The sequence below is a fragment of the Lathyrus oleraceus genome, chromosome 5 (genome assembly GCF_024323335.1).
Source record: "Lathyrus oleraceus cultivar Zhongwan6 chromosome 5, CAAS_Psat_ZW6_1.0, whole genome shotgun sequence".
Taxonomy (NCBI): domain Eukaryota; kingdom Viridiplantae; phylum Streptophyta; class Magnoliopsida; order Fabales; family Fabaceae; genus Lathyrus; species Lathyrus oleraceus.
In genome coordinates this window covers 499413700-499427689 of record NC_066583.1, presented here as the reverse complement: position 1 = coordinate 499427689, position 13990 = coordinate 499413700, and the positions used below count along the sequence as shown (strand labels likewise).

Here is a 13990-nt window from a genome sequence, read left to right as displayed (position 1 = left end):
AGAATATTTCCGTTCATCATTTATTCTACCTTTGCACCAACAAATTTAAAACAAAATTATAATTAATGATTTTATTATTTTTTTTCAATACGAATTTTTTATTTGTGTTTTTTTAACTTGTGTCATTGTGGTACGAGTTAGCATTACCAAAAATAAAAAATATAAAAAGAAAGAAAAGGAAGATTTATTGAATTGAAATTTCAAAAATTTTAAAATATTTTTATTTGAGCATTATAAAAGTTATGATTGACTCAAAAAATTTATCATAAATAATTTTAAATTCCTTAAAATCTCAATTTAATAAATCTCCCTCTACCCAATCTACTTTTTTATTATAATTTTGTATTTGGTAAGAAGAGATAAATTAAGGGGGATTAATCCATAAAAGAAACTAAAAATAAATAAAAAGAATTTATTAAAAAAGAAAGACCAATGAAGCTTATTATGAACAAAAATGATAAATACATTGAATAGTTGGATTGTTTACCTATTAGAGCTAAATTGATAATAATAACCTTTTATGACCAGTTATGACAAAAATATATATATATCTTCAAACACAAATAAAATAAATATTCACAAAGAGAGAGATACATAGAGAGTGAGAGAAAGAGTGAGATCGGTTTAGATATGAAGGTTTATGGTTGGATTGCAATGACCATTTTGGTCATTTGTCTTTGTTTGGAAGAAACTAATGGAGATAGTTGCAATTTATATGAAGGAAGTTGGGTTTATGACGATTCTTACCCTCTTTATGATTCTTCAAAATGTCCTAAAGTTCGTTTGGAACTTGATTGCTTGAAATATGGTAGAACTGATCAAGAGTATCTCAAATATAGATGGCAACCAAGCAATAATTGTAACATACCAAGGTACAAATTAATTCAACTTTTCTTATTTTTGTACACAAGACAAAATATTAATAACTACTAAAAATTCATACATATACATAACCGTGAATATTAGGGTTCAGATGATGACATATCGGTTTTTGTCTGATGATCTAGGATCTGCAAACCAAATTTATTAAACTTTATATGTTCTTTTTATTGACTTTTATTTTTATTGATTTTAATGGTGTTTGCAGATTTGATGGAAAAAGTTTCTTGACAAAATTCAAAGGAAAACAAATAATGTTTATAGGAGATTCAATAAGTCGCAACCAATGGCAATCATTGTTATGTATGATTCATTCTTCTGTACCTAATCTTAATGTAGCACAAAAGGGTGGTAAACCTATCAATAGCCACACATTCTTGGTTAGTAATATTTTTCATCATGAATCATCTTTCAAAATATGTATTTTTTTATTACTACAATTTAATTTATTTATTTTTGCAGGACTATGGTGTTACAATTAGTATTTACCGTAATACATATTTGGTTGACATTGTAGAGCAAAATAATGGTAGAATATTGAAACTTGATTCCATCAAAGTTGGTGGAGATGTATGGAAACAAATGGATGTTCTGGTTTTTAACACTTGGCTTTGGTGGGACCGCAATGACGCCAATAAAGGGTAAGAGTTCTAACAAAAATAACCTATTAGAAATTCACATATGGGAGTATTAGATCAAATTTGGTTAATGATGTTCATTCAATGTCAATTTTTCTAAGTTGAGTTAGGATTTGCAAATGGTAACTTGTTTTTTCTTTTGGTATGCAATTGAAATGATAATAATTACTATAAATTCACACACACAATTTTGAGTATCTGAGTTTGAACTTCAGTAATTATATCCAAAAAAATATTATTTTTACACTATTTTTTACACCTACATTGTATTTTACTATTCATCAGTACGAGGAACAGTAGAATATTATAATAATATATTATTTTTTTAAAAAATATAAAAAAATATTATTTTTTAATATTATTTTTTATTATTTGAATATTTATTAACCAATTTCATATTTTTTTAACCAACTTTATATTTGTATTAACCAATTTTAGTAGCTATTCAAAATTATTTTTAATGTTTGGACGTTCATTAACCAATTTCATAATTTTATTAGCCAATTTTTTACTTTTCATTAACCAACTTTGATTTATCCCTAAAAAATATTTTTAGTATTTGAACGTTTATTAACCAACTTCGTCACTTCATTAACCAATTTTTTACATTTAATTAATCAATTTTATTCACTATTTTAAGTCACTATTTTTAAAAATCAAACCATAATCATTTTTAAACCAATTAAATGGTTTGAATTCATAATTATAACCACATTTCAATCAAAACTGTTTATAAAATCGGCTAAAATTTGGTTATGGTTATATAGCCAATTTTCTTTTAAAAATTCCGATTTTAAATGATTTTTCTATAAAATTAAAAAGAATTTTTAAATTAATTATTTATAAATTTGAAAAAAAAGATTTTTTTTCTTTAAAATTCTGTTATTTTGTTATTACTATTTATTTAAAAATATTGGTTTGCAAGAACATATATATATTTTTATAAATTTGCAAAAAGATTGTCAACTTTTTTAAAGAATAATTATTTAGAAAACTAAAATTAAAAATTATTTATTTGGGAAAATAAAAAATATATATTTATTTTAAAACAAATATGGAAATTTATTTTCGAAAAAATAATTTAGTTATTTTGGAAAGTAAAAACTATATTTTTTTCAAAATTTATTTATTTAATTTGGAAAATATTTTTTCTCAACAAAATTCTAGAAATTTTTATTAAGAAAATAAAAAAAATCTAAAAAAATTAAAGGTTGGAAAGTCTTTGAAATTTTATATGGAAAAAAATTACTAAATTCAGAAAATAAAATAAAAGTATTGTTTCAAAAGTAAAGGTTGGAATTTTTTTTTAAGTAATTAAAAAATCTAGAATACTTTTTTGTAAAATAAATAAAAAACTATATTTTTAAAAATTAAAAAGAAATTATTAATTCTTAAAAATAAACTTTTTTATAATTGAATTGAAATATTTAGATTTTGAATAATAACCCGTTTATAACCGAATCCAAAAATAAAATATTATTGAATAATCATTCATTAATAACTAAATTTGTTAACAACCATCTAATTATATTAAGATATTTTAAATGAATTTGAATTTAATTATGAATTTGGGTCTCACAATTGAATATTTTGCACATTTTTAATTTTGATTTTTTTTTTCTTATGCAGATGGGATTATATTCAAATAGGTAACAAAGTAGTAAAAGATATGGATAGAATGGAAGCTTTTAAAACTGCTTTGACAACTTGGGCTAAGTGGGTTGATGCAGAAGTTGATACAACCAAAACCAAACTTCTTTATCAAGGAATTCCTCCTACACACTTCGAGTGAGTTTAACAAATCATCTCCCTTTTTTCTTAATTATTTTTCATTCTTTAAATCTAATCACTTCGACTGAGTCGGTTATAAAAACGGTAATTTGATTCAGTTCACGTGATCTTTTACTAGGGTTTGATTCAGTTCGGTTCGATTTTTTTACTGAAATTGTGCACATGAACAATCCTATTGAGAAGAATCTCTCCATTATATTGCTTTTAATATCTCTCTAATTATTTGTATTTGTGTGTCTACAAAAAATAGTGGGTCAATATGGAAGCAGCCAGGAACAAATTGTGGAAGTCAGACAACACCAATAAAAGAATCATCAACCACAGTTGGTTTGCCACCAGCATCAAATGTACTTCAAAGTGTGTTGCAAACAATAAAAAAGCCTGTTCATCTTCTCAACATTACAGCTCTCTCGGAATTGAGAAAAGATGGACATCCTGGTACTCATAGTGTGTTACATGGATTGGATTGTGTCCATTGGTGTCTTGCAGGTGTACCAGATACTTGGAATCAGCTTTTGTATGCATCAGTTATGAATTAGAATTTTTTGTGATCACTAAGATGTTGTATTCTGAGTACTCCATGAAATAAAATTAAATCATTGATCATGTATGTATTCATATTAGTTTTATCAAAAGTTATAAAGAAGATGGTAGGAGATGTTTTTGGTAATGGTTTAAAATCTGATTATTCATGAAATTAATGGCAAATCAGAATTATAGTTTGACTTATAAGTTGAATTATGTGTTTGTGTTTCTGCAAAGTAAGCATTTAGTTTTAATTGTTGGATTGAATTGTGGACCTATTTATGTTGTGACATAATTTGGGAAATGATCTAGGTTAAAGGAGGGAAGCACTTTGTTGATTTGTAATCGGAGTTACTTTTTAAAAAATATTGTCACTAAAAAATTAATAGATGGAATAGTGTGTTAGATCACTTTCAATCAAATGTTTTAAGACGGTTTTAAATTGTGCAAGCAAACCATCAAATATGATGTCCTCAACATCAAATTAGGCTTGTTTATATTGTATGTACTCTATTGCACTATTGCACTACATAAACTATTCTAGAATTAGACCATTGTATATTATACTAATGTATATGATACTAATGTTGGAATTAAATCCAAAATTTTGAATAATTCCGAGTCAATCTTAACGAATAAGATTCAATTAATCAATCGAATTTTCATTTGTTTTTCATTTTTCACTCGAGTGAATCAACCAATCTTGGTTGTAAGATTGTATCGCTACACAATGATGATGAAAGCAAGAAAATACTATTGAATAAGAAAGAAGATTATGGTTTGAAGGAAATTGGGAAAAAAAAGATGATTTCTGCAGAGTCTCTCTGTCCACAACCTGTGGAAATCTCGTCAATTTTGCAATTGCAAGTGATTACAAGATTGTTTTGGAAATAGGGGTTACTCTTTCTATTTATAATTGAGCTAGCTTGATCCCTAAGCTAAAGCCCAAAAATTACAAATGCCCAAAATACCTATTTTGGTCTAAGTCGAAATCTTGTGCCAGACATCTAATACCACTCGACACACACTACATATTTCGACACATCCTTGTTTATATCGAGCATTATCTGCTTCGACACAAAGAGTTACAATTCAACACACCACATAATTCATTGTGTCTAAGCTATCTACATTCATCATAGACTTTAACTTCTTAAACACTTCGACATGCACTCCCTTCGTCATGATGTCTGCAATCTGATTCTCAAATCTGCAGTGTTCCAAGTTCAGCTTTGCTTTTGCTACCTACTCTCGAAGATAATTGAACCTCATTTCGATGTGTTTGCTTCTTCCATATGCTGTCGTATTCTTCGCCAGATTGATAGCGGACATGATAACGATCTTCATGGTAATTGCTCCATGATTCTTTCATGTAATCTCTTCGACCAGATTCACCATCAACGTTACTTGACATGCACAAATATAAGAAGATATGTACTCTGCTTCATACGATGACAGTGCTACTACTGGTTCCTTTCTCGAACTCCAAGCAACTGGTGCACCACCTAGCATAAACATGTAACCAGCTATGGATTTTCTATCATCAGCATCACTACACCAACTTGAGTCGGTGTATCCCACTAACTTGCATTCTTTTCCTTCATCAGCTGCAGGAAACAAAATGTCGTAGTCGAGAGTTTCTTTCAGATACCTTAGTATCCTCTTCGTCGCTGCTGAGTGTGATGCCTTTGGCTTCTGCATGAATCTGCTCACCATACCCACACTGTATGCTAGATCAGGCCTTGTCTGACAAAGGTATCGAAGTGATCCAATGAGTCTTCTATACTACATTGGATCGACATCATCTTCATATGTGTCTTTCGACAGTTGCAATATGGGCTCAGCTTGAGTCGAAGTTGGGTTGCAATCTTGCATCTCAAATATCTTGAGTATTTCGTCTGCATGTCTTCTTTGGTGTACCATCAAACATCTACCACTCTTGTAGAATTCAATGCCAAGGAAATATGATAGATTTCCCAAGTCCGACATTTCAAACTCTTTACTTAGGTCATGTTTGAAATCTTCGATCTCCTTTTTGCAACTTTCTGTTATCAAAAGGTCCTCGACATAGAGATATAGTATAAGAAATTTACTATTGCTTATACTTACATATACTCCATGCTCAGTTGTGCACTTCACAAATTCCTTCTCCCTTATAAAGCTATCAATCTTCTTATTTCAAGCTCTTGGAACTTGCTTAAGTCTATACAGGGCTTTATGCAGCCTATATACCTTTCTTTCTTCGCCATGTTTCACAAACCCAACTGGTTATGCAACATAAAATTCTTCATCTAAGGGGCCATTTAGGAATGCATATTTCACATCCATCTGACACGTGTGCCAGTTGTTCATGTTTGCTAGACCAATAACCAACCTGATTGTTTTGATCCTAGCAAAACGTGTAAAAACTTCATCAAAGTCGATTCCTTCCTTCTAAAGAAATCCTTTCGCCACAAGCCTTGCTTTGTGTCGAGTTACTTCTCCTTTTGGATTCAACTTCACATTGTATACCCATTTCACATAAATTTCCTTCTTGCCTTATGGAGATTCGACAAGTGACCAAGTGTTGTTGACTTCGATGGACTTCCGTTCCTCATTCATTTATTTCACCCACTTCAAATCCTTCAATGCCTTAACTGCATTGACTGGTTCACATCAGCATAGAAAGCATAGTGTACCAGCTCACCTTCATCATCGACCACATCATCTGATGTAATCACCTGAAGTTGCCTGAAGCATTTTTATGTTTTGAATCCTCCTACAACCTTGCTTCCAGATCCACCATTGTTGAATTCTGAAGCTCCAATCGAATATGTAGATACGAGTTACTATTTCAAGCAAACAAGTTAACATACTCTTCGCCTTGTTCCACTAATCAAAAGCCCTCTCCTTACTGGAATTTATCTATTTTAGTTATTTAATTTAACTTTGAAGAACTAGGATTCTTCACGAGTTTGAGCAAATTCTCCATGCTCAGAGTAAATCAATGACTCTAATGCATGGAGACATGAACGATTAGTTCATGAAGTTGCAAAAATTGGAAATCTGGAGGTTGAAGATGAAGTTCTTCGCGTGCTTCAGAGGGAAATTCAAACTCCCCATCTAATCAGGACGTGCCACATAACCGGGTTGTTATATTCAAATGTTTTAATTTTTTTATTTCCTTTTTCTTCCAAAATTGATTTTAAATAGCTCCTTTGTTATTTTTAACTCCAATTTTTTTTCGTAATTTCATAAAAAAAAAATTCTATCAAATATAATTTTTGCACATTTTTTAAAACCATTTTTGCATTTAATTAATATTTTCTCTTATTTTTCATTTAATTTTCTTTTAACATTTTTATTTTATTCATTTTAAAACGTTTTTCATCCCAACTTTTGAGGTCAAGTTACTTCTAATTTTATTGACCTTGTCCATTTCTTTGGACGTTTATTTTGTATTTGGCCCCTCTTTAACATTTTCTCATTTATTTTCTTTTATTAATCATTTTTAAATCATTTTTCATAATTTTTATTTCTTTTTGATATTGACTTGATATTTTGAATTGAGTTGATTGCTTGGTTGATGAATTCTTCCACATCTCAAATAATTGATATATGGACTTGAGGTTGATTTAACATTCTTTGATCCAAAACAATTTATAGATGATCATGAATCATCTTCAATACTTTGCGTCAATGATAGGTTAATCTTCGATGCGTCATATTTTGAGTCCTTTGATTTATGGAAATAATGGTCCCTATGTGATTACTTTGACTCTCCTCTTCACTCTTTCTACCTTCATATCTTCTCTTCTTTAATCATTGTGTTACATGTTGTAGGAGATTAACTTTGTGTTAATTCTCTAGGATGTCTGACACATACATTGTTATTGACCGGCCTCAGATAGGTATGGCTTCTACATAAGCTTATTTAAGATTGCTTAACACAGCGCTAAATTGTCCCGACACAATTAATTGATCACTAACTCCTAACATTACTTCTTGCTCTTTACATTATTTCCATTTAATTATTGCCTTTTAACTCAATTCATTTACTTAATGCACTTTAGTTTCATGTCCCATTAATCATCATATCACTTAATACTCTATTCATCTTGCCTTATTCATTTGTTGCTTCTTATCTTATTTGATTGATCTGCTTGTTAATATAAAATCAAAACATGATAAATCAACTTGGACTTAATCTTAACCATATGCTTGATTTGGAGTGTTGAATACCTCTTTGGACTTTGGGCTTTGACTTAGGACTTATGCCCTTTGCTTAACTTGGAGTGACCTTGGACTTATAGACCTTGTAGACACTTTGACTTGCTTTGCTCCTGTTGAACTTTTGAGTGTGGTTGTTATGCCTCTTGCTTATAGCATTCATTTTCTTAGGCTTAGTACATATTTGCACACATATGGCTTTATCTTGGGCTGCCTAACAATGAGACATAAGACAATACACTTTGCACCCACATGGCTTTCTCTTGGGCTACCTAACAATGAGATTTTGGCTAGTGTTGTATGTTCATGCATATTTCTTTGTTCATCAATCCTACTCCTTTGATTTGGCTTGATCAAATTCTCATTTGATCAACTAAATCCCTTCATCTGCTACATCTCCCTTTTGTCTTTGTCAAGTTTCCATAAGTCCCTTGGTCACTTGATGGGACTTTCCCTTGTTACTTTGAAGCTTCATCCTTCAACAAGTTCAAGACCCTCGGTGGACTAAAACTTTCCTCAGCAGTCAATCATCTGACTCATCCCAACAAGCATCTTTGGGAACCTGCTTCAACAACTTGTCAGTCTTTAACTAGACTTGCATACCATGAGCCTTAAACAATAGAGAATGATAAAAGGGGATCTTCCTTACCCTTGTCTATAATATATCTGAGTACGGGACGAATGACCCAGTTGCTCAAAATATTTGTCTTTGCTCATAGAATTTAGTGCAATTCTAGTCAATTCACTGTCAAGTCTGCAACTAGCCTTTATGGCTCTTCTTTTCAGATCCTTTTGGTTTAAACACCATTGTAACTTTACTTTTGGGATACACCTTATGTCCATTTCCCTTTTCTTGCTTTTGACACCACTTTCTTTTAGGGTTGACACCTTCATGGTTCTTCCCTGGGTTGACACCTTCATGGTCATTCCCACTTTCTTTTAGGGTTTACACCTTCATGGTTATTCCTTGGGTTGACACCTTCATGGTTATTCCCACTTTATTTTAGGTTTGACACCTTCATGGTTATTCCTTGGGTTGATACCTTCATGGTTATTCCCACTTTCTTTTAAGGTTGACACCTTCATGGTTATTCCCTGGGTTTACACCTTCATGGTTATTGCCACTTTCTTTTAGGGTTGACTCCTTCATGGTTATTTCCTGGGTTGACACCTTCATGGTTATTCCCCTTTCTTGGTTTGAACACCTCTCCCTTACCATGTTAGACCCATTGCTTTGGTAAGACCCGTTTCATATGAGTCTCAGGCTTTGACAAGTTCATGCTTTTCTTCCTTACCATGTTAGACCTAGTGCTTTAGTAAGACCCTTGTCATGTGAGTCTCTGGCTTTAATAAGTTTCCTTTCTTTCTGATTTAAACATCACCCTTAATCATTATATTTTTCTCAGTCTTTGTCCTCTGAACTACAGAGCTCTGACTTCCTTATTGAACTATGAGGATACGTAGGCACGATAATGTGAATCCTTAGTGAACACCTTTCTCCATCCTTCTTTCCTCTTCCCCATTTTCAGTCTTCGCTCAACAAACTACGAGGCTCTAACTTTCTCATTGCACCATGAGAATATGTAGGCATGATGGCCACAATCCTCCCCGAGCACTCTTTTTCTAACCCTTTTATGTTTTGCAGGTACACGAAGATAGTAACACATATCCGAGAAAGAGCATTCAAAACGGTTCCCATGGAGTACCATGGATATGAAGGGTGCTAATACCTTTCACTTGGATAACCGACTTCCTTACCCATTTCTCTGCTACCCCTTGGGTTTTATAGATGTTTTCCCTTCCCTCTTTTGGGATAAATAAAGTTCAGTGGCGACTTTGTTGAACCTTTGAGCGTGTCATGTGTTCGATTGGCATATTTCAGCTAGCTTCAGTTGGCGACTCTGCCAAGAGTCGAGCCTAGTTTTGTTTATTTTTGTTTTCTTGGGTGTTTATTGCATGCTTTATTACTTTAGATTTTGCATTGTTGCTAACCCATTCTGAAAATCTTATTCTTCTATTATTGGGTTAGGTTGATGTTACTTGAGAGAAGCTCTACACTCGATCTTGAGTATACAGATAGGATAGACTCGTGGATAGTCGTGTTAACCTGCATTTCGGGTATTGGGTTGGCACGAGACCCACTCGCAAACTAGATTCACTTGGGGGGTACTTTTGTCTTGTGAGAATTCATTATAGAAAAGTATTTTCACTTAATTCAATGACTATGGGAAGCCTTTTAGGATCACCTTTTAAAGACTAGTACATACCTGTGAGTGGAATATTGGGTTTTTACAGGAAACCAAGCTCCTACATACCTCATTTCTCATGTAACGTCATACTTTTGATCCTACATCAAGCAGAATGTTCAGATTATCCAGAATGTGGCCATGATGTTGCATATCATAAATCATCATTACATCATATAACTCTTTTTGCATATCCATTTCCAAGGAATCTGATAGCCTAGTTTGTTGTCAAGCACTCAGAGACAGCATGAATCCTGGCAGAAGAAGTGTGTTCATCTACAAGTTTGTGGAACCCCATTTAAGACTTTGAAGGGTTGGGGACTCATTGGATTTGGATCAAAGAGAGGATTTCAAGAAGGTTTATGGCTATCTCCTAGGTATTCTCAACACTGAAGTGAACACTACAGCAGTTCATACTTTGGTGCAATTCTATGACCCTCCCTTGAGGTGTTTCAGTTTTCAAGATTATCAATTGGATCTGACATTAGAAGAATACTCACATATCTTGGGGGTCAGAATTATGGATCAGGTTCCTTTTGTCAATACCAAGGAATTACCGAAGTCTCGTCTTTTAGCCGAAGCTTTGCATTTGGAGAAGAGAGAAGTGGAGCTTAATCTTAAGCCAAAGGGTGGAACTCATGGTTTTACTCTAAAGTTTTTGGTTTAGAAAGTCATTGCATTTGCTCATGTTGGAAGCTGGATAGATTTCAACATTGTTTTCGCTTTGCTCATCTATGGGATTGTGTTGGTTCCTAGTATGGAAGACTTTATGGACCTTACATCTATTCACATCTTCCTGTCCAATAATTTGGTTCATACACTTCTTGTTGACACTTACTACTCCATTCATGTAAGGACTCAGAAGAAGAAAGGTATTATTGTGTGTTGTGTTCCTCTGTTGTATAGATGGTTTATTTTTCACCTACCCAACTAAGGTCCTTTCATCGAGAACAAGGACAATCTCAAATGGTCTTAGAAAATCATGTCTCTGAATGCTGAAGATATTCTATGGTACTCTAGAGATTACGATGATGTCAAGATTATCCTTAATTGTGGAAGTTAACCCGATGTGCCCCGCATAGGTACAAAGGATGGAATTAACTATAATCCCATTACAACTTTACGTCAGTTGGGTTATTCGTTGCTATGCAAGCCAAATTCCAAGCATGTGGAGGAGTTTGTTCTGTATGAAGGGGTTGAAAATCCAGAGTTGCTAAGGAAGATCCTCAGATCCTGAAGAGAGGTACGTCCTCAAGGAAGGTACGAGTTAGGGAAGAAGAATTACATCACCAAAGAAGCTTATACGCAGTGGGTGAAGGACATGGTTGAAGAAATTTTGTTGCCATTTCCGTTCGAGCCATTTATGAACACCATACAGTTTGTGCTTGCAGTTGTTCCTACCTCTGAGGTGGGGAAAATCAAAGAGACTATAAATTTCAATAATTACATGTCTTCTAGAGCCATCAAAATCTCTCACAACTAAAGCATTGGCTCGCATCTCTGCTTCTTCCACCAATAACTGACTCAACGTGTTTTTAGGCATCACACTAAGAGAGGAACTAGTGTCCACAAGGACTCTAGATAAGAGGGTATCCATACAAGTGAAAGAAATATGTAAGGCTCTATTGTGGGTAACTCTTCCAATGGGTAATTCAGCGTCATTAAATCCTAAGTACCGGTTGGTCGTAGTATTTGAAATTACATCATCGAACTGGTTGACGGTGATGTCTTAGATTACGTGAGATGCATTTAGGACTTCCATCAAAGTTGTTATGTGAGCTTCTAAGCTCAAAAGCAATGATAGGATTGAGATTTTGGGTGTTGTTTGACCCAATTGGTCCACAAGTTTGAAATCACTCTTCTAGATTAATCTGAGGAATTCCTGACTTTCTTCTAGAGAGACATTCTTCCTGTGGCTTTCTGTTTGGGCTTCTGCATCCAATACTTCTTTTCCTTTGGAGGTAGCTTCTGCTGCTTTGTTTTTGAAATCCTTCCTCACAAGTGGAGAAGTCGTTGCAACTGTATTGGTAGGGATGAATGTTGATTCCCCCTTCTCTTGAGGAAGGGTTGTTGGCATACTCTTTTCTTTGGGAAAAGTAGTTGTTTGTGAAACTGACTTTGCTGCAAACTTTGGAGCGAACACACGACCATTACGGGTCATGCCCCCTGTCCCTGCTATGTTAACAATTTCCAATTCAGAGAATTGTATAGATTTTACTCCCACGAAGTAGTGGTATCATCCCTCCAAGGCACAACCTTGGTACTTTGAAATGGAAATGGTCTGGGAACACAGATGTTTATTGGTTGTAACAACTTTTTCACATGCACCTCAATTTGCTTCCTCTTGTAAACAATGGTAATTGCTTCAATGGGTGATACTTATTCACTGACTTTTTCCTTGGTGAACTAAATTATCCCTTGACTTATTAGAATTTGTACACAACTTTTCAGTTTATCACACTGACCATGCTCAACTTTACAAACACGACAATCATTGTGCAGATCTTTCAAGAAACCATGCTCTTGTAATTTCTTCATAACGACCATCATTGGGGGTTTTTACTTTAGCAACCTCCTTGACTACTTCTGTATTCTCTTCTTTAACGATTTCATTAACCACATGCCCATTGTGGTCGAGCAATGGATTAGTCTTTATATTGGGTTGCACTTCAGAAAAGAACAATAACTTTTGATCAATAAGTTCTTGAACCTTGACCTTAAAAAGCATGAAATCTTCAGTAGAGTTGCATATATACCCAACATAGAATGCACATGAAACATTGTGATTATGCTTGGGATGGTAGGGAAAGGTAGTAAGTGGTATCTCCTTTGGTAAAATTCCCCCCACATGAATAAGATAAGGTAGTAATTGGGTGTAGGACACTAGAATTTTGTCAAGGTGAGGATGTATCCTATCTTGAACATTGTTCCACTGTTTGTTTTGTCCCTACCCTTGATTTCTGTTATTCTGTGTAGGTCGTTGATTTTGCGGAGTCTGAGCTCTTGTCAAGGTTGTAGAAGCAAGCTTCAATCCAAAAAGTATTTTGATGAAGACAACATGTATCAATGCAAAAAGAGAAGAGCTTCAAAGATAATTCAAGCATCAAAGTTATCAAGACATATGCATGGGAAACATTTTGATCAAGCTTCTTTTTCAAGTCAACCGTTTGCAAGATTGTTGATTCACTTCTAAGGTATATCTAATTCACTCTTAGATTAGTATACAAGTGTTCAACAATCATGATCTGCATTTGCATTTTTAACATAACCATTTGTTAACATGTTGAAATAATATACACATTTTTTTTAAAGTATTTTTCTGCATTTCAACAGTGTTAACCGGTTAACCATATGGGTTAACCGGTTAACAACCCAGTTTTTGAAATTATCTATTAACGTTAATATGCGTTAACCGGTTAACCCATTTGGTTAACCAGTTAACACTGTTCGTTTCAGTGAAAAACATTTTTCAGAAACTTGTACCTTTTCATCATTTTTATGAGAAATTTTATACCTCTTTGAAAAGGTGTTTTGGCAATATAAATTCTTGAATTTTCAAAATGAATTTTCACCTCCAAGAATTTTCATACAAACTTACGATAATCACTCTTTCATATTTTCTTCATTATTTTCATAAAAGTGTTCATAACCAAATTTCCATTTCATTCCAATTTTTGAACACTTGTATATTATTCATTGAGT

At 33.2% G+C, this 13990-nt stretch overlaps 1 protein-coding gene across 1 annotated transcript; it reads left to right on the top strand.

Moving 5' to 3' along the window:
- The first annotated feature begins 580 nt into the window (after positions 1-580).
- Positions 581-3914, top strand: LOC127085740 (protein trichome birefringence-like 38). Its single transcript, XM_051026251.1, has 5 exons — positions 581-872; positions 1088-1259; positions 1342-1520; positions 3147-3305; positions 3559-3914. Exons 1-5 carry the CDS (start codon positions 631-633, stop codon positions 3845-3847), a joined length of 1041 nt encoding a protein of 346 aa, XP_050882208.1. The 5' UTR covers positions 581-630; the 3' UTR covers positions 3848-3914.
- Positions 3915-13990: the final 10076 nt, after the last annotated feature.

Coding starts and splice junctions, on each gene's coding strand:
- LOC127085740 (XM_051026251.1), top strand. CDS start 631: ATGAAGGTTTATGGTTGGATTGCAATGACCATTTTGGTCATTTGTCTT. Junction 1,260..1,341: donor TCAATAGCCACACATTCTTG/GTTAGTAATATT, acceptor TTATTTTTGCAG/GACTATGGTGTTACAATTAG. Junction 3,306..3,558: donor ATTCCTCCTACACACTTCGA/GTGAGTTTAACA, acceptor TACAAAAAATAG/TGGGTCAATATGGAAGCAGC.